At 42.2% G+C, this 27,396-nt stretch overlaps 1 protein-coding gene and 1 long non-coding RNA gene across 3 annotated transcripts in view; one reads left to right on the top strand and one right to left on the bottom strand.

The window, feature by feature from the left end:
* The window catches only part of LOC124465495, a 250,554-nt gene that overhangs the window by 21,549 nt on the left and 201,609 nt on the right, over positions 1-27,396 (top strand). The gene's annotated exons all lie outside the window — the stretch shown is intronic.
* Positions 1-27,396, bottom strand: part of crlf3 (cytokine receptor-like factor 3) — a 54,347-nt gene that overhangs the window by 16,490 nt on the left and 10,461 nt on the right. Inside the window, exons 2-5 of one of the 2 annotated variants that reach the window (XM_047017297.1) lie at positions 18,676-18,803; positions 16,664-16,871; positions 15,995-16,082; positions 8,862-9,039 (exon numbers count right to left, since the gene is read on the bottom strand). In XM_047017297.1, coding sequence (XP_046873253.1) covers positions 8,862-9,039; positions 15,995-16,082; positions 16,664-16,871; positions 18,676-18,792 — 591 coding nt within the window. In that variant the 5' untranslated portion in view covers positions 18,793-18,803. The remainder of the gene's footprint in view (positions 1-8,861; positions 9,040-15,994; positions 16,083-16,663; positions 16,872-18,675; positions 18,804-27,396) is intronic. The other variant, XM_047017296.1, reaches the window with a different exon arrangement.

Genomic DNA, 27,396 nt, shown 5'->3' with positions numbered 1-27,396 from the left:
GTGGCAGGCTCGACTAAGAACTCCAGGGGAGACGTGCTTGATTCCTGCCAGTTCCATAGTGAGAGAGGGGCGGCAAGAGAAATTTTGGTTGGGCGCTGCGGCATATTAAATAGGGCTGCTAGCCCTATTCGTTGTGTTGCGCGATTATTACACCTCTCAATAAGTCGCGGAGATGTTTGAGTATTAAAAAAAATAGTTTAGTTGAGCGCGGAGCAAAAAGCTGAGGTAGAGGAAAGACCATCGGAGCGACATTGTTGAGCAACGTTGTTCTGAAAATGGGTCATACAGTTTAAAAGTTGCGTGTGTAAACACAACTCGTTGGTGGCGCTAGAGTGCCAAAGTATGGGACATGAAACTTGGTGAATTGGACCAGGGGACTGTCCCTAATGAGTGTGCCAAATTTCACAACTTTCGACCAAGCGCTTATGGGTGCTGCCATAGACACCCATGGCGGAATAATAATAATAATAATAATAACAATAATAATAATAATAATAAAACTAACAATAACAATAGGTGCCTCGCAGCTTCGCTGCTTGGCCCCTAATAATAATAACTAGAGAGCATACAATTTCTGGGGAAATTGTGAGGGTGTGCTTGCGGCTGCCCCAGCTGCCCATAGTCTTCTGGTGTTTAAATATTTAAAAAAGCATTTAAATGTATGACTGAAGTTCTGACCATTGTGTTCCCTTGATGATAATTTTGTAAAAATTACATGTATCACTCAGATGGAAGAGAGGTGATACTGGTTAGGAGGAGGCCAAATGTAGCTCATGAAGATGCAGCGCTAGGTAACTTATTAAATTGTAGTCAGATATAAACAACTTGTTGGTTGCCCAACAAGAGGAAGACACAGCATCTGCTTCTTCAACTCCTTAATCCTCTCGAAGCAACTGTTGCACCTGGTTATGAGGTTGTAGGCTATGGGACATTTAATATTGCATTTGTCTAATTATGTGTAGGACCGTATTTCTCAAGTGGTAGGACGTTTTGATTCATAAGAGCATCTAAATGTAGCCTATCAACGTCAATATATTAATGTTTTCTGTTATTTTAAAGCAATTTCAGAGACGTATGAATGTAGAGTTGGTCGCTATATGGAGTAGCCTACCGTATAGCCTACACCGTGAGCTGAGCTCGCAATGCCTAGCCTACGTGACGCCGCTTTTTATGACACACTTCAAAGATGTAAAGATGGTACCATTTAACCCTGTAAGACCCCATGGTTGTAAAATTACAACGGCACTTTGAACGGTCGAATTGCTCTTTTTTTTTAATTATGGGTGGCTCTTAAAAGAGCCGTTGTTGTGTGTGCTGTGGCTAGCACAGGAGTCGTCGGAGACCGTCGGAGACCGTCTTGGATGTTTCCCAAGAACACATTGTTTCCAACGTGATCAAGATGGACACCGTCGGGTCGGTACATCCCCACGAAACCGTGTCGTATTTGGGGGTGTTGAATGCTCCCCATCCCACGGTCGGCCAGGAAGCTAGACACCGCTGCGTTGACTCGACGTCTTGTCCTGTCGATATTAGAAGCGCTGGTGCTCCTCTGATACCTCCAGTGTTCCAGGATTTCCGAAAACACCAGCAGAGTGTTTGGGAACATCTAAATGATGGCCCCCAGGTCTCGCTTCATCTGCCTCGTCAGGTCCAGCCCGGTCACTTGGCTGAGGTCGTTTCCCCCGACGTGGAGCACCATTATGTTCGGGCTGGGAAGCATGCCACGCTTCTCACGGAGCTCAGGCACAAGGTCTGCCCACCTCATGCCCCTCACCCCTACCCATTCAATATGGCACTGCAGTGCAAGGTCGGGGTACAGTCCGACCTCGTCCGCGTGCCGCGCAAGCCAGTAGATCAACGAGCTGCAAACGATCCAGACGTGGGGACGACTTTGGTTTTCCATGGTGTGATATGATCCAACATCCAACATCTGCCTATTATATACTAGCTGGCTTCCCGCTTCTTCTTTTTCAAACAATGCAAGGCTAACATCTGCCTGTTTATTTGCTCCCTGTGTCTGTGTTGTTTTTATTCACAATATTCCCATTGGTTGGCCTTGAAGACAAATAGCTCTCTGTTATTTCTGAGACACTTGCGTCCTATTTTGTAATTTTACCGCCCTGAATGGCATCATTTGAGTAATGATGGCAAGCGCAGGCTTATTGATTAGACTACTTCTAAAAAACGTTATGTTTCATTGTGCAAGATAGAGGAGTCTAGTTAGAAAAGGATTTAGGAGTTGTATTATTACATTAGCCTATTTTATTGATAATTTTCAGAGTAACCTCAAACCTTTCTTTTGTTTCTTTTACCTTACATTTTCTTTGTGGGCTTATTTAACGGTGGTTTAACATCATTATTTATAGCGACATCATTATTTATAGCGAAGAAGCCTACCGGACACTGTTAGCTCGCAACGTAGACAAAGAATGCTCCTGCAACAAAGTTGTTACTTAACTTCATTGCCACAGCCTCAACTTTGTCAATGTCAAAACTGTCTGTTCATGAAAATACTTCATTTCAGCCTAAACCGCTAGCTAGGATATACATTTCACTGGGTCTTGCAGCGCTGCTTTATTGAATTAGCCGGTCTGTAGAGATCTTGGGACGAAGCCACTTTTTTGGTGTTTTACTGATGCAGAATTCGGTCAAATAAAATCGATAGACGTAGCCTAATGAGTGGCACATAACGTGAAGTAGGCCTAACATTGCATTTCATTTTATTTGAGTTTTAATAACTTGTCCAGTGCAGTGGGGCAAGTAGCACTAGCCTAAATTTCTCTTCCAGACTTCGAAAATCCACTCTTCCCGGAGAAGGCTTAGCTACATGGCTAGACTGTTGCTTCAGATCAGAATCCTTCATATCTTGGACACCCAAAATCAGCGAATCTTGCAGCCAAATCAAGTAGCCTATATATATAGATAGGCCTTATATGGCTACAAACTTCTGCTGGGCGTCTAGTATATGGTCTAGCTGGCTATTTGTTATTAAGACTCTTTAATGTGACACCAAAGGCTATTACATGCAGGTTTTAAATTGGCTACATATACCGGTGTAAAAAATGACCTAATCTCTATGATTTAAACATCATTGTAAGTTTTTCCCTTCTCGTGATATTTTCAGGCATTAGTAGCCTACTCATTGCATTGATTCATAAGATTCTTTTAAAAAACGTTACTGTACTGTACCAGCAGTAGCTATCTCAGATGGAATCGCGATTCAATACCATCTGCTAACTGAAAATATGCCCCCCAAAACGTAAATAAGCTTGACATTTATTTAGGGGGAAATCCCTCATTCATAAAAATGTCAGTGGTAGCGATCATTGTCAGTAACAAGGCTGAATGCGATAAGACCTGTGTGGAGAAGCTGCCCCGGTAGATTGTACTACATACTAGACCAGGGGTGTCGAGCTCCGGTCCTCGAGGGCCGCTGTCCTGCATGTTTTAGATGTTTCCCTGATCCAGCTCACCTGATTCGAATGAATGGTCGTTATAACAACCCTTTTAATTGAATCAGGTGTGTTGGAGCAGGGAAACATCTAAAACATGCAGGACAGCGGCCCTCGAGGACCGGAGTTCGACACCCCTGTACTAGACTGTTCGTCTTGGTACTGTAGCGATTGCGTTGGTTGAATTCGATTTAACGTTACATCCGTTGTACGGTCTAGGCTGAAATGAATTATTTTCATGAACCGATTGACAAAGTTTAGGTTGTGGCAATGGATGCGCCGCTGTTTGAATTCCTACTGTAAACAGCTGTGGAGATGTTTTTGTTAGCTAGCGTTAGTAAACTAGGCTACAGCGTTGCAGTGTCGTGAGCTATACTGGTTTGAAACCACTGGTAATAATAATTTCACCCACAAATCGTTTACTTGTAATCTAATGTCATAATATATCCGTGTGAGGAATGTTTATTTTAACGATTGAAAAGAGATGCATCAAAGACAGCTGTAGTATGTGTTGCCCGGGCAACAGAGGCTAATGTCATGATGCTAATGCTTCAGTGAAATAGTAGACTGTTTCCGAAAGCAGATGTACTTCCTTAATACTATTAGCTTATATTGTACATTACACATTACAACTGTGTGTCATATCACAAAGTAAAATGAGCAAAGAGTTATCACCCAGGCCTCTTTGCTTGTGGCGTTTCTGCAGCTGCCTTGCAGTAAAGCAGTTAGCCTAGCTATCTCCCATAAGTTAACAAGATGCTAAACTAATGTTCTGCTAGAGATAGTCACGCGAGCTTTCGTGACGTTAGTGACGTTAGTGGCGTCAGTGACTGGCTAGCAAGTTAGCCACCATTTGCTTCACCTTTCGCCACAAATTCTTAATGTCTGCTTAAACCGTGCAACGGAACGTAAATCCCAATACAAGCAACTCAATCGCTACCAAGACGAAACTTTTGACACCTAGGTTGTCTATGTAGTCCAAATATTGACTGAGTTTTAGGGGTGTGAAGAGAAACAATAATAATAATAATAATATATATGTGAGATAACAATGGTTTGTGCTCGCCAGCTCGCAGCTTCGCTTCTTGGCCCCTAAATATAGCTGCAGGCAGCAATGGCGGGTTCCTCCATAACATTTCAAACCATTACCAAATTGACATGACAGAGACATGTATTTCATACATGTACACAACATTTCAAAACAACTGGATCAATGGCTGATTTTTAGTCATTTTCTGATATTCTTCACAAATTGTCACTGTAGAGAAATATCCATGCTGCCGACATTATGGGTTCTTGACACTCTTTTGTTCCCCATGAGCAATATAAGGCATGCGTACCAACTTTTAGACATTTTGACAAACGGTTAAAATGCCACCCTTTTGAAAGTGACAACTTTGAAGCGTGTTCTGTCAGGCCACCTGTGCTCTGGTTAGGCCCATCATGCAGAGATCCATTCTTTAAAAGCTTTGATTACAACAATAACTTTATGAAAGGGAAGATACACTTTAGTAAAGGACGTGTATGTAATGGTAGGACGACAACTACATTAAGGCCTATAAGTATAGTTATATATGTATTATATGTAAAGTAGCCCAATATTTGTTGGGTGTACAAAAAAGCAGTTACCAATAGTTCCAATAGATGCCTCCATATTTGAAATGTAAAAATGATTGGTGGATTATTATTTTCCTTGTTTTCTGCTGTTTTTGGGGATTTTCCACATAAGCACCAAATTCCCAGTGTCATGTAACTGGATCTAGTTAATGGCGTAATGTTATGGGCATGGAGATGAGGCTACTACAAGGGGCCGGGGAGCAGGGCGGTAGGATAAAGCAGGGCGAGACGTTATATACTGGACACACACCACGAATAAAGGGAGCCTTCTCAAGTTTTATAAAACATGTCACGGAGCATTCATTCCGCAAGCAGAAGCTTGTACACCCAGTTCCTCTATTGTACGCTACTACACTTTGACTTTGAAACATTCATGTAGTCCCATACTATACCAGTTACAGATATACAACACAGATGAGATTGAATAAGAGATAATGGTAGTGGGATGGTGTTCCACTGTTCTGCTTCTCTTTTTCGCCACTCCAACGAAACATTTCTGGACACCACTGCTTTTATTAGTGCCTGCAATGCTGGGAAGAAAACTGTATGACAACAATAATGTTTAATGTAACTGGCCTTTCTAACAGTACAACTGGGCCCAGCTTGGCACCCCATAGTTGCATTGCAAATCAAAACAAGAGCCTTTTCAATAGGCCCAGTGGCAGACTCATGCTGTTTGAGGTTGTCAAATATCACCAGACATGGACTTCTGCCTAAATTGACATGCACCAACTCAGAGCAATGAGTTTCAACAACCATTAGCACAGTTATTCAATTTGTTGACTCTACTCTTAATGCAAGACTATGTTTAAGTTATTGTCTGAAATTCTTTGTCAGCAACTGTTTATGTAGGAACCCTCCCTCACCAAATTGCTTTGGTCATGCTTTCTTAAAAGTCTAGTCCTTAGTTTAGATGTGCCAAAGAAGATGAAAACATGACCAAGCTGTGTTTGGTTGATTCAACTGGATAGTTCTGAAGAAGAAGACCTTCTGTTTCTTTTAACAGTAGAATTAGCTGTGGCCAAACTAACCACACAATGCCTACTAATCTAAAATGGCTACTAGACTAAGGAGTGAAGGTGGGAGCTTGGTACTGTTGGGGCCATGTACTGTTATGGTTTTTGAGTCAAACAACTTGCTAAATGATTAAATGTCTGTTAAATGTCAAATCCAACTTTAAATGTATAAAAGAGAGAATTAAACCTAGAGGTTTAAAAGGCTACGTTTGTTTAAACAAATTACAGATAGGATTTGGGGAAAAAGCATTAGAAATTAGCCAAGCATACATATTTTAAATATTCACAATGAATCTACTTTTCATCTTACATTGAACTATTTTTCAGATTTGTGTGGGTGCCGTTATAGGTTCTAGAGGCCTTTTTGTTCCTCATGAGAAATAAGGCATATGTAATGAGTTTCAGAATTTTGGGACAAATGGGATGAAATGGCAGCACTCTGAAAATGGACAATTGGGGGGTGGCCGTAGCGCCACCTATGGATAATGGTGGGTCATTTGTGGTGTGGTAGTTACTCATGTCCTATACTATCAATGTTTCAGGATTTGGAGAACTCTTTACCATTGCATACAAAATCGGAAATGCAATACCAACAAGATCCACATGGGCTTTTGTTAAAGTGTTTCTTGGCCTATACTATCTATGTTTCAGGATTTTGAGACCTTTTTACCATTGCATACAAAATCGGAAATGCAATACCATCAAGATCCACATGGGCCTTTATTTCAAGCCAAGAAGTGAAGGGAGGGGGCTTGGTGAGCCTATCCTATCCAAAAAGCCTTGTATCTTGTGCTTTAGGGCGTGGCCTGTGGCGCCACCTATGGGTAATGGTGGGCCATTTGTGGTGTGGTAGTTACTCTTGGTCTATACTATCAATGTTTCAGGATTTTTATAACTTTTTACCATTGCATACAAAATCGGAAATGCAATACCAACAAGATCCACATGGGCTTTTATTTCAAGCCAAGAAGTGAAGGGAGGGGGCTTGGTGAGCCTATCCATTCCAGAAAGCCTTGTATCTTTTTTTTTACCGTTTGTCCGGTACAGCCAATCAAAATCGTCAACAAAGCAACCAGAAAGGACCAGAGTATCTTAATGTCTGGTGTACGTCCACAGCCTTTACTTTTTCAATTAAGTTTCAAATAAAATCATAGAAAATCACAAATTTAGAAAATAGTGAGTACAACGGTACTTAGGAATGGTTTGCTGGACCCAATGTTTGTTTCCTCAAGGATCACAATGACTATTGCTTAGAAACTTGTTGCTCTTGTTGGTTAGTGGCAACTGATTTAATTTGTTGTACTCGCTGTGTATTATATATATTTTTTACTGTTGCTTGCTTTTCTACAGGTACACTTGCACTTGTAGCGATTCATTTTGTTTAATTGTAACTTGTTTAACTACATGCTCTTATGGTTCTTCCCTTTGTGACTTATTTTGGCTATAGCAATGTTTTTGGGGCTATCTTGTTGTTATCAGTGACCTATGCACTTTGTAAAGCTCTCTTTTGGAAGTCACTTTGGATAAAAGCGTCTGCTAAATGAATAAATGTCAAATGTAAATAGCTTAATCCTTGCAAATCTTAACTTTTTTCAAAGTATACACTAAATTATTCAAATAAAGTCTGGCCTACTTCCACAACCTTGCAATTTTCAATTTTTCAAACAAAACTCTAGTAAATTGCTCATCTTGGAAAATAGCATTAAATACACGCAAATATTAACAACTTTTTCAAAATTGTGTGCCTGTTTGTGCACATTCTGAAGATTTTTTGCACTGTGAATTTCTACTGTCAGTTCTGTTTTTGAATAAAAGGTTGGAAATTAATGCTTTTTCGTTTTTTATCCGATTCATCGATTAATCAAAAAAAAGAATCGACAGATTAAACGATTATTAAAATAATCGTTAGTTGCAGCCCTAGACACTACATAAAAGTACCCGTAGCAAAATAACACAATGCTAAGATACAGTCTGTGGGACTGTGAGTGCACGGCTTCCATGTGTCGCATTGGCAACATACGGCTCCAGAAGCTGGCAAAGATACGTGATATGGGAGCTGCACAGACAGGGACCGCAAAGCCCTACAAAGTGTGGTCCGTTCTGCTGAGTTCATCATCGGCAGGAAGCTCCCAGCCCTACAGGACACCTACCACACATGTTGCCTAAGGAAAGCCGGCAGGATTCTAAGACACTGTTCCCCACCCATCCTTCAGTCTCTTTACCCCGTTGCCTTCTGGCAGGCGTTACCGCAGCATCCGGTCACGCACACGCAGACTGGAAAACAGTTTCTACCCAAGGGCCATCAGGCTTCTGGACACTGATATGGACATTGATTTACTGCACACTAGTCACTTATACTTATTGCTATCTGTATATTTAGGAAGTTTCACTTATTTAAGCATAGATGTAAATTATGTTCCGTGTACTTATATGTTATGTTATGGCAGGTGCTTGCGTTGTCTTGTCTTAAGAATTTCAGTGCCCAGTCTAACCTTGTGCTTTTCTGTGTACCTGACAAATAAAAGACTTGAACTTAAAGAATGAATGGGTCAGTGGGCGGTGCATTACCGGTTGATCTCTGATCTCCAACTTAACCTGCTTAAGGTTAGGTGTTCAGCATTAGTTACCATGGCGATTGACCCCCGTAACAAGTGATCCACCGTTGGATATAGAAAACCCTGGGTTGAACCTGAAGTTACCTCGTTGACGCCAAATCTTGATTCGTAGTACAGGCCCCAGGTCGTTATGTGTGTGTGTTGTGCTTTGCCATTCCTACCTTGCACCAGCGCACCAGCACACTCCCAGGCCTCTCCTGCAGCTCCTCTATCTGGACCGGGGGGTGTGAAGATACAGAGCCGTGCTTGGCCACGCGCTCCCTCACCGCGTACAGCAGAGAATCGTCCAGCTGGGCTGAAACACATGGCACGTCCACCAGGGCCGGCACTTCCGGGAGGCTGCCACCGCACAGGCCGCACGCACACACATTTGGTGAATATTTCAAATGAGCCGTACTCCCATGCACTGCAAAAATGCCCTTTCAGATTTAAGTGCAAAAATATTCGTTATGAACTTGCTTGAAAACAAGTAAATTTGGCTGCCTGGGCAGAAAGAGATTTTCACTTCATAATATTTCTTACATTAGTCATCTCTCTAATAATGACAGAAATCTGTGTGTGTGCGCAAATTATAATGGGTTTAGTTGCCCATGCTCAACTGTAGAACCGGACCCTCTGCAAAGTTAATATTTTGCAGGTGTCCTGTAGTAGGCTACCGCGATTGAACTAATGCAAAAGGCAGTCGCAATTAAATAAAACTAGCGTAGTAAGGAAAATAGGGACTTCTGTTTCGTCATTTAGAAGCGAATTCGCCTTTACAACCGATAATCAGCTGCTTTCAAAGGGGCTGGCTAGCGAACAGAACAACAATATAACGTGTAGGCCTATATAGGCTACTTTCAGTATCAGTGAATCTCGTTACATAAATGTGTTTACTGATGTTGAAATTACATAAGTTGGCTACCGCGATTTAACTAATGCAATTAACAAAAGACATTCACAACAAAATGAAAGAAAGCAAGAAAATAGGGAACCTCGCTTTTACAATAGATATTCATCTGCTTTCAAAAGGGCCTGTCTAGCAAACAGAACAACAATATGAAGTGGATATACTTTGAGATATATAGATCAGTGATTTGTTACATAAATGAATGTGTTTACCGATGTCAAAACTGCCGCCACATTGCAAATGTTGGCTACAAGCGCTAGGTTTGGCAGCGAACCAAACCTAGCTGCCAAGTATGAACACACCCTTAGACGCAGACTACTTTATTTACCACTGCTTTAATCCGCCCCCACCTCAGCTATCAGGGTTGCCAGGTCCAGCAAAGATTTCCAGTCCAACGAGTGTTCAAAATCAGCCCAAAATGCCTGAAAACTACACCAATGTTTTGGGGTATATAACAGAGGAGTTGACACATTAATCCAAAAGATGCCTCCATAGTTACAATGTAAAAATGACTATGACTAAAATCCGCCAGCTGCGACCAATACATTTTCACCCGCGACACTGTTTTCAAAGTATTTAGAAAACCGCAGATGTGACAACCCTGTCGGCTACTAAAACCACATCTCTGTTATGCTATTCCCTGCATACAGTCAGCTAAATGAAAAGTATTATTGAGCTGTAAATAGGCCTATCAGAATGGAATGCTTGGAATGTTGGATAACTGGATTTGAGTAAGCTACACCGTTGAAAGGAACTGTTGAGACCAAATGCAGTCACCGTGGTTACATGGAGTCAAATTACTGGCTTATTTGGACTGAAATAGAATGATCCCTTTCTTGTAAACACCTTTGTTCGAATAATTGCTGTCCGACTACGATCCGATTGACACCCCGAGATAACTCGGTCCGAGTCGGTTGATAATTTGGACATTGCATGCTTGTCAACGGTGAATTGGGCTATGAACTGGACTCTGCGTCTTTGCGCATGCTTGAGATTTCGCCGCCCTCCCCCCTCCCGCCCTCCCCCCTAACACCCTCCCCCCTCCCAGGTCGTGACCTGGAAGTCGAAAGAGACGATAAGTTGTCGCTGCCGGGAGCCGGTGTTGTCGCCCAACTGGTTACCACGCTGTGCGTTCACGTATCAGTCTTCCTCCATCACCAGATTCGTCACAAATTCACAAACATATTACTGGCAATTTTCAAGTCGGATCTCATATTTGCTGCGGCGAATTTGAAAGTATAGGCTACGTGCGCACTACATTAAATCCATTCACAACAAAATAGACAAAATAAAACATTTGCAGGCTCGCATGAAGTGGGATTCGATCACACTAGAGCAAAAACACATTTACACGAAAGCCGATTGTTTTACTCTGCGAGCTATTTTGGCTCATGAAAAAATTGCTAAATCGTTACGTATTTATTTAATACATTCGCATACGTAACATCTTTTTTTGGCTTCTTCTAAAACAACTGGTTCCCATAGACACTTTCCGAATGTAGGCTACTACTCACGTATTTGGGGTTGTTTCGAGGCAATAGCCGTATTTTCCACAACTTCACAGCTCCTTCTGGCACCACATATAAAAAATTCATACCACGTTGCTGATAACCCAGACAATATGACAAAATAACCTACGCTAACCCTTTGAAACACAACATGTGTCTTTTCGTGTATGGCTGAGTGTTTCTTCGCTGTATCTTTTGAGCCAAGCTAAAAACGCACTTGTTCCAGGAGTACAACGGTACTTAGGAATGGTTTGCTGAACCCAATGCTAGTTTCCTCAAGGATCACAATGACTCTTGCTGAGAGACTTGTTGCTCTTGTTGGTTAGTGGTAACTGATTTAAACTGTTCTATTTTAGGTCATCTTATTTTTTTTTTTATTTTTTTTTTTTTTTACTGTTGCTTGCTTTTCTACAGGTACACTTGCACTTAGCGATTCATGTTGTTTAATTGTAACTTGCTTAACTACATGCTCTTATGGTTCTTCCCTTTGGCATTTATTGTTTTGGGTGTTCACAATGTGTGCTTCTTGTTTTGGCTACCCGCAATGCTTTGGGGCTATCTTGTTGTTGTTATTGGCCGCGTTTCCCAGATTCGTTAAGAAGCTCTTAAGCGCCAAGAGCTTCTTAGGAGCGCTTTTAAGAGCGCTGTGAAAGAAGGACGTGTTTCCCAGAGTCGTTCTTAGCTTAAGAAGATCTTTCACTAAGAAGGAAATGTAAGATCAGCCTGACCCACTCTTAACAGCCTTCTTAGCGACCAAACGCTCACTGCAGCCGTGTCAGGAAAAGTTATATCTGACACTCAAAGGAATACTAAAACCATGCATGATGATAAATGTGCGCCCACAGCTGCAGAACACTGACGCAAGAAAAATAATAGCATAAGAAGAAAAATAACGATATAAAAATAAATAATTGCCCATGTGTTCCTGTAGCTACATAAATAAAATGAATCATCATTACTATCACTCATTACGTTTTCACAAACATTCGGCATCTGCATGAGTTTACATTAGATATAAAAACATCAACAACCCTGTGGTATTTCACAGATATCAGGGAAACTGACAGGTGTAATTGAACTCGGCTGGAACCTCATCAAGAGATCGAGGCTCCACCTCAGTCTATTTATAAAGGCGTTGCTGAAGTCCACGCGAGTGAGACACCATGGCTGCAATACAGCATATTCTCGCTGCTAATCAACAGCGTCGGCGTGCGCGAAGCCAGATGTTTTATATAAATGCTTATGTGCGTCCACTGAATGTGCTGTCGGACCGGGCTGTCCAGTCCAAGTTCCGGCTTCCCCGTATGGAGGGCATCGGTTTCACGGGGTGTGGCAGCCGTGACACCGATCCTCCTGCGCCATGGCCGGACACATCAAAATGCCCAATCCACAATCCCTCCCTGGTGGATCCGTGCTGGATTGGGAGGAAACATTACGCAGCCATCAACACCCAGGTGGCAGTGGACCACTAGGGGTGGGCGATATGGCCAAAATCTCCTATCACGGTATGAGTAATTTTATATCACAGTTACGGTATATATCACGGTATAGTAATTGATATAGTAAATATAGTCAATTTAATTAAGAAATTGTACTATATAACCATACCGTACTTCATCATCACACTTGATTATTTATTACAAACAAAAACAACTGCCTCACATGAGACAAAACTTGAGTTAAAAACAAGACTCAGTTACTAGTACGAGCGTTCCGATTGGCTGATGCGCAGTCATGCCATCCGCGTGGTGACCTAGTACTCACAGCGCAATACGGATCCGTAATGCCCTCAGACAAACGGGGGGTTTAAAAATGATTCCTTCGTTAATAATTTGTTACACAGAACTTTATTATATTAAATATTCATCCAACATTATTCACACCTTCACAAAATCAACCACAAACAAATAATTTCTGCATGTGCAAGTAGCAACGCTAGTGCTAAATAACTATTTAATTGGTCGGCTCCATGACGCCAGGTAAGTAGCTAGCTCCTGAGACTTCTCACCAAAAGAACAAAGGGGAACCTTTGATTAAGACATGTTCGTACTAGGTACCTAGCGAAAAGTAGCCTGAACTTTCCTAGATATTAAGCCAATGCTGAATGCTCGCTGATATAGCTGTCTGTCTTACTAGAACGGCGAATGTATGCATCGTTGCTAACGTGTGCTGACGTTGTGACTATGTATGTGAGAAAGACGCGTAGCTAAGTGACAGAGAGAAGGAGGGAGAGCAGGGAAAGGAAATGCAGCTGAAAGAATTCGCTGCATGTTTAACCTAAATAGCGTTTACGAAACGCAATATGTGGCTGCCGGTGTTAGTCTGCACCGCCACAAAAAAGTCTGTGTGGGAAACACTTAAAGAGTATACCGCGTTGAAACGGTATAGCCAAATCTCTCCCGTTAGACACATTTCTACCGTTGCACGGTATATACCTTCATACCGCCCAGCCCTATGGACCACGATGGCCTCATCATGGACATCGTTGCAGGCACACACGACAGCTTTGTGTGGGCCAAATCAGCTGTGGCTGAGGCTGGCAGAGGAGAGTTCAGCAGGAGCATCTTCCTCGGGGACAGTGGCTACCCTCTCCGGAGTAACCTTGTGACACCGATGATCAACCCAGCAACACCACAGGAGGAGAGGTTCAATGAGGCCCACACACACCCCAGGACCCACATTGAACGGGTGTTTGGCAGGTGGTAGTGTAGTTTCCGATGTATCCATCATTCGTTAGGGGGACTGCGCTTGTCACCTGTAAAATGTTGCCGCATGATTGTTGTCACAGCCATACTGCACAACAAAGCAGTGCGCTTTCGAGCAGATGAGCGGCCTCCTGAGGATGAAGATGGGGAATCATCGGAAGATGAAGCCCCAAACCTCGCCCCCCGCGAATCCCGAGCAGCACTCCACCAAGCTGGTGTCCAGACCAGAGAGGAGCTTGTCAATCTCTTTTGATGTCTATCAGCTACGCCGTTACCACCAGTCACCAAGCACGAATATCAGCACCACCCTACTCCCAACAATAAACCCACTACCACTACCATCACACAACCCATATCAACTATCATGTATAGGGCAGCCATGGAGTCAACATTGGGGGGTACGAATTACATTTTTTATGATAATTTCGGACAGCGTGCGCGGTTGCCTGTCGTAGCGTAGCACATTTATATTTTTATATCAATATATTGGGGGGGGATGTGTCCCCCCAATATGTATTATGATTACGGCCTCACACGGTGTTGTGTGTGATTCATGCGCTGATAAAGTGGTGGGTGATCGATTTTCCTGGCATTGATTGATTTAGTTTCAACACCAAGGCGGTGGACAGCTCCCACTAGTAGCTTCTTAAGAGGCCTCTTTGGCGGGATCTTAAGAAGGCAGTTAAGAACGCATCTGGGAAACACCCCTATCTTAGCGCTCCTTCTTAACCGAACCCTTCTTAAGAGCCTTCTTAAGTCCTTAAGAACTAAAAAAATCTGGGAAACGCGGCCATTATCAGTGACCTATGCACTTTGTAAAGCTCTCTCTTGGAAGTCGCTTTGGATAAAAGCGTCTGCAAAAAAAAAATACATTTACATGTAAATCTTTTTAAATCAATTAATTTCGTAGTTGTATATGTAGCGAGCATTACATTACAGCCATTCACCACAACAAAATAAATGGAAGCTAAGAAAAGAAAATATTTGAGTGGGATCCACAAGCAAAAACACATCCATTATTGGAGTCCTTTGCGTTACACCGCAAGCTACTGAAGCAGATGGGAGTTTCAGGTATTCAGGCACAAATGTATTAACTACGATGGGCTTCAGGCAACATTTTGTTTTGGCTTCTTCTGAAACAACTTGTTACCGTTGACACTACCCGAATGTAGGTTACTAAACACGTGATCTAACTTTTTTTATTTACTGGGGTAAAAAAGGCTGCCCTTCCTCGTTTCATGATGACTACTAGATGAAGAAAAACATAAAAAAAAAGGGGGGCCACAGGGGGGGCCAGGGAAATTTTTAGGATCCTGTGTAGAACCGCCCCTACTGGGGACAACACGATCTTGTCAACAGACTATTAAATGTTGATACGTCGGGATACTATAGACCAACTTCAGTCCTAACCCGCAATGTGTTTGACATTCTTTAGCCAATAAATTACATTTTGCTGAATGATTGAGGGGCTAGACAACAAACGCTCTAATGAAATAATCACCGACTGACAAAATGGAAATAAATGACAGGTTGACGAAGGCCCCTTCATTTTAAGACCGTGCCTTTTCTCCGTGCCACAAGCGGCATCTAGCGATCATTACATGTCAGTAACAACGCCCATGTCTGTAGACTCATGGGGTCAATTTGACCCCTAACGGCGGAGTAAGGAAAAATGGCTTAGCGCTTCTAGGCAGGATAGGCACTGTTGTTGAGAAACACTTTTTTGTCATATTTATTTAAATAAACGTCACATCCTGATAGCAACAAATAAATCTAAATATGTGACAGTAAAATGAAATCAATCCGATATCTGTGGGCGTCGCAGGACTGTAATAAACATGACCAATCATTAAGGTCGGACCGGCACTAATGATTGGACGGCATACAGACCAAATGCAATGATTAGACAGGCTACTTGTCTGTCTGTATACCTACTGGGAGTAGTCAGGCAGCGCATTCATGTGTTTTGGGAGAGTGGCTTTGAAGGAAGGGGTGGGATATTTTAGTTTGAATACTTGAGTTACATTGTTGAGTTTCGAAAAAAAGTTGCCTATCCTGCATTTAAATTAAGTCACTAAATATAAGCCATTTATCCTAGAAACAAACTTAAAATAGATTTAACTTAGATTTAAAATCCCCCCCCCCCCCCAGTCTTTCTCTCTCCACCCCCGGCCCATATCCCTCTTCGTTACCTGTCTAGTTGGATCTGTAGAGCCTTCTTGGTGAAGCTTCCAAGCTTGTCTTCCTTCTCAGCCAGCCCACAGCGGATAGCTACCTCGCCTGGAGATTAGACCACATCATATTAAATTGAGAGAGAAAAGGAATGAGAACAAAGAGATTCTCCCCTGCACTGAATTACTATCTTATCAAATGTAAATAAATTACTTGGCATAAGAAATTGTTATCACCCTTATGTTTGATAAGAGTTGATAAGAGTGTGATAAGATAAAACAAAAGTCTTAAAGTCAGGGTCAAGCATGACAACAATAAAACACAGTACAGATCAACTAACAAATGGTCTCTCACACATGCTGTGTATATTTGTGTAAGTGTCAGTGACAATCATGGTGTCATTCACCGGGAAAAGGATTATCAACAGAACAACCAATCAGAATTCTAAAATGCATTGTGGGGTTGGATGTCTACAGGAGATCTTATCCCCCCCCCTTAATACCTTATTTAATCACTTAACTGATCTAATTAGTTTAGATTAATCCACTATAAACCTTCTGTTCACAGTCAGGTGAATGGATGATGATCGAGAGCCAACGCTAGAATTGTGTAACATTACATCCACTTTTTCACTCTAAGCAGCATGTTGAACTAACAGCCCAGTGTGCACGTGCCACATTCAAACCCACCCTCGCGGAGCAGCTCGTCAGCAGCGCCGACACCCTGCTCAATCAGCTTCTGGCAGTCGTCCAGCGGCTGCACACTGTCATGCTCGATGGCGTCCACCTCAGCCAGGAGGGAGGCCAGCCGCTCGGCCAGCAGGTGTGCCGCTGCCATTTGCAGCTCGGAGAAGTGGCGCTTCAGGGCCTCGCGGGCTTGGCTGGAGCTACCCCGCACCTGGGGGGAAAGAGGGGGGATGTTTCCATTTAAACTTGTAATTTCTTGTTGGTGCATAAACACATTGTGACTGTAGGGATATCGTGGACTTCTATATGTGGTGGTAATGTTTTCCTGTTGAAACTAATTATTTGCATAAATTGAGCAGGGATTTGAATTGTCAATCTTTCTTAATCCTTTATCCAACAATGGATAGTCCTCGTCTTGTCTGCGTTATTGTAGTTTAGTCTGGATTTTGGTGTTAACATCCATGTACAGCCTACACTTGCTAAATAAAAATCTTACCAATCACTTATTGCAAGCAAAAAGCTATTTTATATTTTTTGTGGCATATTTTCCAGTGTATGTCACATTCTGTGGGGGAGGACTGAGAAGGTACACTTCTGCTTGACAAATAAGTGTGTGTGTGTGTGTAAAGGCCGATTTATACTTCTCCGACTCCGTTACGGACAGACGCACGGACGGAGTCAGACGGATTGGTTGAACTTATACTACTCCGACGGCTCTGCGTGCTGAAAGCAATTCACCGCCAGAGCAGTAGATAGCGCTGCACTGCGATGCTAGCTAGGTTATCGAAATGTCGGAGCAAATTGACAAATTAGCCGTTTCATCAATAAAATAAGCCCATTTTCAGCAACTACACTGCCCATTTCTCGTCACATTTTAATTCAGATGCTGATTTACATGTACTGTTTTGCTAAAATATAAATTGTAAAAACTTACAACAATGGCGGTCTAAGGATTCTCTTGTTGGTCACGGCAAACCCACCCTTGACTCGAGCAGTTCTTAATACGGACCAATCACAGCCAAGCGGTATCCGTAAAATGACGGACGGACGGACAGTCAGGAAAATCAGGAGGCGCACGCAGAGCTCTCCGAGGGGTTCGGAGAGGGAGTTCCTTGACGGAGAGGGCGTTCCCTGTGTGCGTGTCCGTAAAAAGTATAAATTGGCCTTTAATGGCACCCCTTAGAAACAGGAAGTTCAGTGGTTTGCTGCCGTCTTCGGGTCTCAGTTCCTCATAATAGACTAACCGAACTCGCCTATATGCCACAGACACACATACAAGCAGAATCGCTTTATAAAATAGAATTACTTGTTTTTTGTCATATATCGCAGAACCCCTGAGAGAAATTGAGAGACAGTCTCTTATTAATAAAGTGTGAGAGGAGTGCAAAAGAGAAAGGTTGGAGGAGAGCGAGAAGCTGACAGACGGAGAACAGGAAACGGAAGGAGGAACAGCAACTGATAAACAGCATAGATCAGGAGGGAAAAACATTCAGGCACTTGGAAGACAAAAGACACCGTGTGTGTGTGTCCAGTGTAGTCAAGATAAGAATCATCAATATTTTGAGCTGACAAAGAATCGGCTTGCAAAACATTAAAACAATCTGACACAATGCATTATGAGATTGTAAAAAGTGAGGGTGACTTTTGTGTGTGATCTAGCTTACTAGCTTCCACGGTTCATCTCCGATTATGGTCCTCCAGTGACTCACACCCGAGGGAGTAAAGGATTATGGGAAAAAGGCCTCACTCTCTCTCACACTCTCTCTCTCACTCTCTCTCACTCTCTCTCACTCTCTCTCACTCTCTCACTCTCTCACTCTCTCACTCTCTCATTCTCACACTCTCTCATTCTCACACTCTCTCTGCATTGTTTACTGTCAGCTGGGGGGGTAAGGGCAGAGATGGACAGCCAGGGAGCCAGAGAGGAAAGGACACTACCGAAGTTGTCTCCAATGCATGTCTATGCGGTCTACATTAATATGCAGATCTGTATAGCAGCAGATGGGCCTCAGTACCTGTTTGCGTGCCTGGCTGAGCCCATGCAGGCGTTGCTGGAGCTCACTTCTGTAGTTCTGGGCCGCCTCGATGCTTTCTTTTGCCTCCTGCAGCAACACCTCAGCTTCGATAGACATCTTCCTGCCTACTGACACACACACACACACACACACACAGCCTGCTTTATGTTTCGTTTTCGGTTGACGAATCCTATTTCTCTCACAGCCCTCTTTGCAATTCTCCATCCTGCTCTCACAGTCAAATTTCACTCAGTGAAAATAACTATTAAATCCTGATAGGAATTATTTCGATTTTCTAAATGCATATTGTCATATTGTTGATGCAAGTCTCTCTAAGCTTATGTAAACATACTGGGTCCTTTTCTTGACCTGGGAGAAGGGTGAGCATTTGTTACAGACTAAGGCTGAGAGGATGTTTATGCTAGCGGACAAACTTTGAATTGCGATCAGATTTTGTCTCCTTGCCACATGCCACTCCAAGGAGTGTGCACACACACATTCCAGGGGCATAATTATGTTTTCAAATGGCAGTGGGACAGCTTCTTTTAGTTCTTAATTTTTTATAATCTAGGATTACCATTAAATATAATATTCTTAAATATAGCTGCAAGCAGCAATGGCGGATTTCTCCTTCAAATGGAAAAATAATAGTTACACTGGGATTAACCAGAAGACTTGAAACCATAATTTCTGTCATAATAATAATTTTTTTTAAATATACCCCTGACTGGATTAGAACCCATAACTTTTGAACACACTACAAGTAGCTACTGTGGTGAACCTGGCTTGTTTTGTAGTGGTTTACACAGTCTCGCTAAACAGATGATCAGAGTGTTGTGAAAGGCTCAAATAAACACTCATGGCTATGTGTTACAACCAGAGGATTGACCAGAAGACTAGAAACCCTTCAGTCAAAAACAATATGCTTTTGACTGGTTTTGAACCTACAACACTCATCCAATTGAGCCAGAATAAAATAAGACGATAAGAATAAGATAAGAATAATAACATTGAGAGAATAAAATAAGACGTTAATCCATGGCAAGCATTGTCAGATTTGGTCGAAGCACAAACAGCTGTAATTCAGTCATATTTTCACATATCAAGGTGACTTGGGTACTTCAGGGGGGTGTCACCTTAAAGCCTATTAGGTTTGAAAAACCATCATTCAAAATGACATTTGATTTAGTGACATATACATATTGAGGCAATGTGGACATTCACATAAATACACCCCTTTCAGCCATTTTGTATTTGATTCGATTGTCTTGAGTAACAAAAATGTATACATCAATTATACATATGACTGTAATTATCACTGTACAGGAAAATCCATCATAGAGGAACTTATGGATCCTGGAGGCTTTTTTGTTCCTCATGAAAAATTAGGCATGTACACCAAGTTTCAGAAGAATTGCAGCAATGGGGTGGAAATGCCATTAATTTGAAAAGTGGACAATTGGGCGTGGCCTGTGGTGCCCCCTATTTACATTTACATTTAGTCATTTAGCAGACGCTCTTATCCAGAGCGACTTACAGTAAGTACAGGGACATTCTCCCCGGGGCAAGTAGGGTGAAGTGCCTTGCCCAAGGACACAACGTCATGTGTACTGGCCGGGAATCGAACTGGCAACCTTCAGATTACTAGCCCGATGCTCTACCCGCTCAGCCACTTGACTCCCTATGGTCTGATGTGGGACAGTCTTTGTATGGGCATTAGCTGTGGCATGTTGTATCATGTTTGTATATTGTATATTGCACGTTTGTATGTGCCAAATTTAAAAACTTTTTACTAAGGCTGTCAAGTGATTAGAATATTTAATCGCGATTAATCACATTATTTCATATGATTAATCGCAAATGTATTTAATGTATTTAATCTGTTCAAATTTTACCCCAATAATAGATTTTTTGTGAAATACCATTAAAAGGGTGTGTACCTAAAAACTTTAAAGGAGACATGACATGAAAACTTCACTTTATGAGGTTATTTAACATTAATATGAGTTCCCCTAGCCTGCCTTTGGTCACCCAGTGGCTAGAATTTTCGATAAGTGTAAACCAAGCCCTGCGTGTTTTTCTCCGCCTTTGACGAAATGAAGGCTCAATCGCTCTGTTTGAAAATCTCCTCCTAGTGATGTAGATAGGAGCAAGGTCACCTCCCCTCTCTCTGCTTTGCCCGCCCAGATCATCTGGCCCGCCCATGAGAAACTGAGCTACCACCGTGCAAGGGCGAGTGCGATATCGATTTTTCCTGGAGAGACATCATGGCGAGCAAACAAACGAAGAATAACAGTTGCTCAGAGCTTGGATGTACAAATCAAAACAAAAGTATTTTTTTTGTTCCTTCATCCAAGCTTCTGCACAACCAGTATCTTAATTAGATTTTCGCTGGAATCGCGCCGACACCACTTCACAAAGTTTTGTATGTCTGCGCCAAACATTTCAGCCTCTACTGTTTCCTCAACTTGAGCCAATACAAACCTGGCCTTGCTGAAATACAATTCTGGATCATTACTAACTCTCCTTGGTCAAGCTACAAACCTTGGACAAGTAAGTTAACTTACGCTATATCATTTTGTTGCTTTACTGTATATGGTTACCTAGCTTGCTACCCTTAGAATGTAGCTGTAACATTAGCTCTGCAGCTAACAGCTGAGTTACTGTTGCTAATGTAAAGATAGATGGCATCAAGTATGTGTGTGAATACAAACGCTGTAATGCCAGTGTTGTACACTTCTTTGTTATTTGGATAACCGTTATGCTGTTGGTGTTATGGCAGGGGCGATATCCGCCTTTCTCCTCATTGAAATTATTTATGAGTGTGCACGTCTGCAAACCAGGGTGATCAGATGAGAATGGCTAAATTCGAGGCATCTTACAGCAACGGGGGCTACGAGCCATTGCGATACATCTGTTGTAAACATTAGTGCATGTTGCCGCCCCTCTCCTCCTCATTAGCATTTAAAGTTACAGACACCAAAACAGCGCGTTCTGAGGAAAGCTCATAGTGGGACTACTCGTAGTGGCTATAATTCTGCACCATGGCTGAATTTCGGGAAAGAGACTTCAGATACAGTATTAGGGGACCACTAAGGCCTATATAAAAGCATCCAAAAACAGCATTTCATGTCTCCTTTAAATAGAAAACAACCTCTCACATGGTACTGATGTCGCAAGTGTTGCCAAGTACTAGCAAGCAAGGCAGGCTAACTTGTTGTGTGCCCCTAGCCTGGCTGCCAGCCCAACTTCTCCCCGCCCCCAAAAAAATTTGGTCTGGAAGTTGGGTCTGGAGGGTCTCGTATTGGTGACCAACTACAGAAAACCAGAATCTGGGCGGACCAATGAAATTGCCAGGGCGGGCTTTATACAATGATGGACAGATGATCAACAGTAACGTAATCAACAACGTCACGAAAGAGCGCTTGGGTTGAATTCGTTTTCAACAAACAACATATTACGTTGCTCTGATTGGTTGTAGGTCTATCCAATTGAGCGAAGAGGCATTTGTTTTCCAGGCTCGTTTGAAACACGCCCCGTAGTCAAAGCCCAACGGAGAGTTCTCAGACTCATATTCTGACTAGAATTATGAGTATGACAACGTCAGGCTAGTGTGCCCCAGCATGTTTGGACCACCACTCCAAGGGACATTCCTCCATGCTGATGACAGGCTCGGCTCTTTAGTGCTCTGTAGATTTGTCAATACAGTCCTCCTCCTCATCCGATTCAGAATCAGAAGTAGCTAAGAGAGCTGCTTTCTTCTGTGGAGGTTCAGACGTTGCTGTTTCTACTGGCTGCTGTGGGGGCATCTCCTCCTTCAGAATCCCAGCAACCAATCCCCACACCTCAGCTCTCTCAGGTCTGTGCATACACTTGAGGTCCTTGAATCTTGGGTCAAGTGCTTTGGAGATTTTAAGCCATGTACTGTTTGTCTTGTCCTCGCGTTTTTTTTATGTCCAAGATGAAAGTCTGCTTGATCTTGAGGATGTAGCCTGGGTCATCATCTGAACTCTTCATCACCCGAGACAGATGGCATAAGGCAGGCAGCATAAAGGAACAGGATACAAACTTTTCTTCTGCAAGGAAGTATCGGCAAAAGACAATTCACAATTAAACTCTGAGGCTAAGCTAAGCTTAAGCTACTTTAAGCACTGTGTATATCAGATTTGACACTGAACGTATTAAGCTTCACCATGCAGCCAGAAAGGAAGAGCGTTACCTGCAGGGCTCCAGTAGTGTCTCCAGCTTCTGCAGCTTTTCCAGCTCAGCATTTGTTGGCATGGTGACATTGGTTTAATGCAGGGCTCGGGGCTCTTTCAGTGGATCCTTTTTTCTTTGTACACGCTTCACCATCTCCAGAGTGGAGTTCCATCTGGTTGGTACATCTTGCACAAGGAACTCTGTCTTCAGCCCATATAGGACTTGCTGTTTCTGGAGTTCTGCAGTATTTGGTGGACTCTGTTTAAAGTGCCCCACCACCTTTTGGCATTTGGACAGAGCACTGTCAAATGCACTATTCTGCAGACACACAAACAGAACGTTGAAGGCTGTGCGCGGTGCATGGCAAATGTTCGAATGGCAGCTGTCTCATCGCTGCAACTATATTCCGTGCACTATCTGTGCTTACTTTATTCTCGAGGTTCCACTGCTTTGCCACATCCATAAACTGTTCTGCGCACACCGAAGCATGATGCCTGTCCTCTGTTTTCATGACAGTTAAAGCACGTGAATGCAGTTTCCACTGTTCTTCACTATAGTGGGCTGTAGTCTCAAAATAGCTGTGATTAGCTACCGATGTCCAATAATCTCCAGTTAGTGCGCCCGTCGGTACGAGTTCCAAATCCTTCACAAGTTTTTCCTTCTCGGTTTCATACAGCTCATGTATCTTAGAGACGACTGTGGCTCGAGGGTAACTCATAAGTTGGGTCATTGGACGCAATCCGAATTATATCACGCAGACCTTCGTCCTCCGCTATGAAAATTGGCCTGCATGATGTGGCGATCCATTTAGCTAACGCTACGGTTAATTTGCCGGAGGTTGACACGTGCATTGATTTTTGTCTAACATCGAGTATTGTCTGCCATAGGGGGAACCGCTCGTTATTCTCCTTTTGGAAGAGGAGGGTGAGGAGGAAGATGTAAACACCCTGAGCCGATTGCACCAGCTGGGCGTACGCCTGGGTGTAACACTACGTCCGACGTAGAACTGAAAGTTACGACTAGTGCACCAGTTAGACTTAAGCCTTTTATGTGCTGCACCTGGGTGTACATTTTACGCCTAGTGGGGAGCAGGTGTAAGTTGGAAAATCAGACTAATATCCATGGTTATTATAATGTAAAACAGTTTGATCGCACATGCAGCGCGTCTTGTTTATAGGCAACATATGAAAAGGGCATTAAGGCGAGAAAGATTTGTCCGTCATCGCACAAATCCACTGTTAATTTTATTGGTGATCGATTTTCAAGCTAATTGTTTCTGTTTGTTTGTGTTAAATTTCCCTGTGAGCACGCTTCTATTCTGAGTAAACAAAAGTTTTCTAATTTCTCTATCAGAAAAATGTATTTTCCTTTTGTTTTGTTTTTTTTTAATCCATGGCTTGTTTTGAAGGGAGATAGGCTAGCTATAGAGTGTGCTTTGGATAGGCTCTTAAATGTGTTGCTTGGTAACAATCAACGCTTTCGCATTTTCACAAGGACGCGCATCTTAAAACCAGCTACGACCGTGGTCTGTTAAACTTGGTGCACTTGGTGTAAATTCCAATCTCAAAGTCAGACGTAGCTAAGACCGAAGTAGGAGTTAAGACCAACTTCATCCAGCTGGATGAAGGGTTAATGTCAGTTGTGAAAAATGAAGCTTTTTCCATCTACACTTGATACAGACTTTGCAGTGGCAATACCCATGCAAAGTCACTCAAAACATTGGTTTGATTCCAAGCTCTGGCAAGAGTATTTAGCTCTAAAATGGTCAATATACACATCTGACCAAAGACCAGCTCGACCTTTGCCTGTAATCAGTGATTCTGACTGTCAGAGACCTTTAAATAGGCTGACCGAGTGAAAGTAGCCTGGCTCACATAGGTCGCTTTCTTAGGCAAATGACGAATGAAACAGGATTGCTTTGAAAAATCATAGATACTATATATCTTCAGCAGGCTCATGTCTACAAAAAGCAGTCCTCCCTGAAGTTTTTGGAGTAAAATTGAGTGAAATACAGTGAGCGAACCGAGTCTGACTCTGAGGCTAACGTCAAAACAATGCACTCTCACTCATATTGCAAGTTTTCCAAAGATGCTAAATGATTCACTAATTATAAGCACAGAGGGAAAAAGATAGCTACTTTTCGAGTTCGGTTTTCCATCCCTTCAAACTCATGATCTAAAAGGTTTAAAAGTGCTCAAACCTTCACCATAATTCATGAGTAGTGTACTTTCACGAACCTCATGATCATCATTGATTCTAGCTTAAAATGTGTGAAAATAAGAGAAATGACTTACGTGGCTGCCTCCAACACGGCTATCAGGTGATTCCAGTTGAAAACAACAATGGCTCCCGAAAAAAAAAACAATATTTGTAATGGCGAGCTGCGATTGGAAGTGTGTGTGTGTCTCACCAAGCTTGCGCGTGTGTCAAGGGGCAGGATGAGTCTGCGCACGCTTTGGAGCAATTCAATTGAATTCAATCATATTTTGACATATCAAGGTGAAATTGTGTATGGTACTTCAAAATGATGTCATCTTGAAGCCAAAAAGGTTTGAAAAACCATCAGTCAAAATTATATTTGATTTATTGACACAAATATATTAAAGCAATGTGGACATTTACATAAATACACCTCTTTCAGCCATTTTGTATTTGATTCATTTCCCCCAAGTAACGTTTTGAAAGACATCAATTTTACACATCTTTACAAAATTTCAAGTCAATTGGACCTTTGTTTTAAGTGGAGACCAATTTTGAAGGTTTAAAAAAAAAGATCACTGTACAGGAAAATCCATCATGGCGGATTATGGGTCTTATGAGGCTTATGGGTCCTTGAGAATTTTTTGTTCCCCATGAGAAATAAGGCATGTATACCAATTTTCAGGCATTTTGGAGTCATGAGGCGATGGGGAAATCACGTAGACTCTGGGCGTGGCTTATAGCGCCACCTATGGGCATACGTGGACCATTCGGGGTCAGGACGTAGTGAGTGACCTGTTGTATCATTGGGCCAAATTTGAAAAAATTGGGTTAAGGATTTTTAGAGCTATTGAGCCATTTCACGGAGAAATATAATAATATGAATATAGCTGGAACCAGCGATGCGGGTTCCTCTGCAAAATATGATAAAAATGTACAATGTAGAAGCAAAACTACTTCATGTTTGGCCAACAACAATAGGCTGAATGGGGATTTGAACTCATGACTACTAGGCTCTCTATCCTCTCTGCTACACACCAACTGTTGAGGTTTTATTAATAGAAAGGGCAGAGTTTACCTTTGGTCAGCTTTGGGACAAAGGTTAAGAAACATTTCAATGTCAAATTGCATGAAATTGCACATGGTACTACTTCAGAATGATGTCATCTCAAAGCCAATAAGGTTCTAAATCAGGGGCAATTCCATGCAAAGGTCACCCTTACCATAAAAAAAAAGCCCAAAGCCCCACACAAATATGACTGTTGTTAAAATGTTCACTTAGGTCTATATTTTGTTGCATGTAACCACTCTGATCTAAATTTATTGTCAATTGCACTCTTTTACATATACAAGTTGTGCACTCATGCAAAAAAAACATTTGTCAAATGGCCGTTTTGTACCATTTCAAGAACGGGGTAAATGGACTCCAGTTTTCAATAAAATGTTACCATTTTCCTGATGGACAAGGGAATGATATAGCTTTGTGTATGCTCAGCTTGAGTTAAAAGCACAACTCCTTAAATGCATTAAGCCTCTTGTTTATGAGTCAGTGAGTTCCATGGCCAAGTCACGTCCGTAACGTTTTGTAGAATAAGCAGGGGCAGATTTACCCATTAGGCAAAGTAGGCAACCGCCTGGGGCCCCCAGCTGCCAGGGGGCCCCTTGAAATACTCCATAAAAATACTATATGATCAATAATAACTATAATAAAAATACAAATCAATTAAAAGTCAAAACCTTCCCCAAAAGTATCAACAAAGTACCAACAGAGCGTTTATTCTATTTGTGTCAACGCAGGCTTTCCCTCCCACCCCATTCTACTATGGACTATTCCATCGATTGTAGCAACTGCACAGCAAAGCACGACATTTCAGTTGGTAAATACGAGACAGTAGAAGAGTGAAGTGAATGCAAAAAACTATTTGCTAAATGAAACGCAACTCCCCGAGTGGAGCACAAAAGAGAAAGACAAAAGAGGAGAGTAAACAAGTAGTTGCCAAACTGAAACTACTGAAGAAAACGTATTTGTTCTCTCCACTGGTATCCAATGATGCGGTAGCTGGCACAAGTGCTACTCAGTGAAGTTTGGCTAGCAACAGCAGCTACTGTAGGCTAGCTTGCTCGTTGCACAATTTATCGGGGACAGCTTCTCCACGCAGGTCTCTAACTGAGACCAGATTTTGCATTGTTACTGACAATGATCGCCTCCAGCAAACTTTTTTTGAATTAGCCATTTCCCATACATAAATATCAAGCTTTGGGGGTATATTTTCACTCAGCAGATGGTATTGTTTGAATCGCGATTCCATCTGAAATACTGCC

This window comes from Hypomesus transpacificus, unplaced genomic scaffold (assembly GCF_021917145.1).
Source record: "Hypomesus transpacificus isolate Combined female unplaced genomic scaffold, fHypTra1 scaffold_52, whole genome shotgun sequence".
Classification (NCBI taxonomy): domain Eukaryota; kingdom Metazoa; phylum Chordata; class Actinopteri; order Osmeriformes; family Osmeridae; genus Hypomesus; species Hypomesus transpacificus.
Note: the sequence above shows the minus strand (reverse complement) of the source record. Positions and strands in the feature narration are given on the sequence as shown.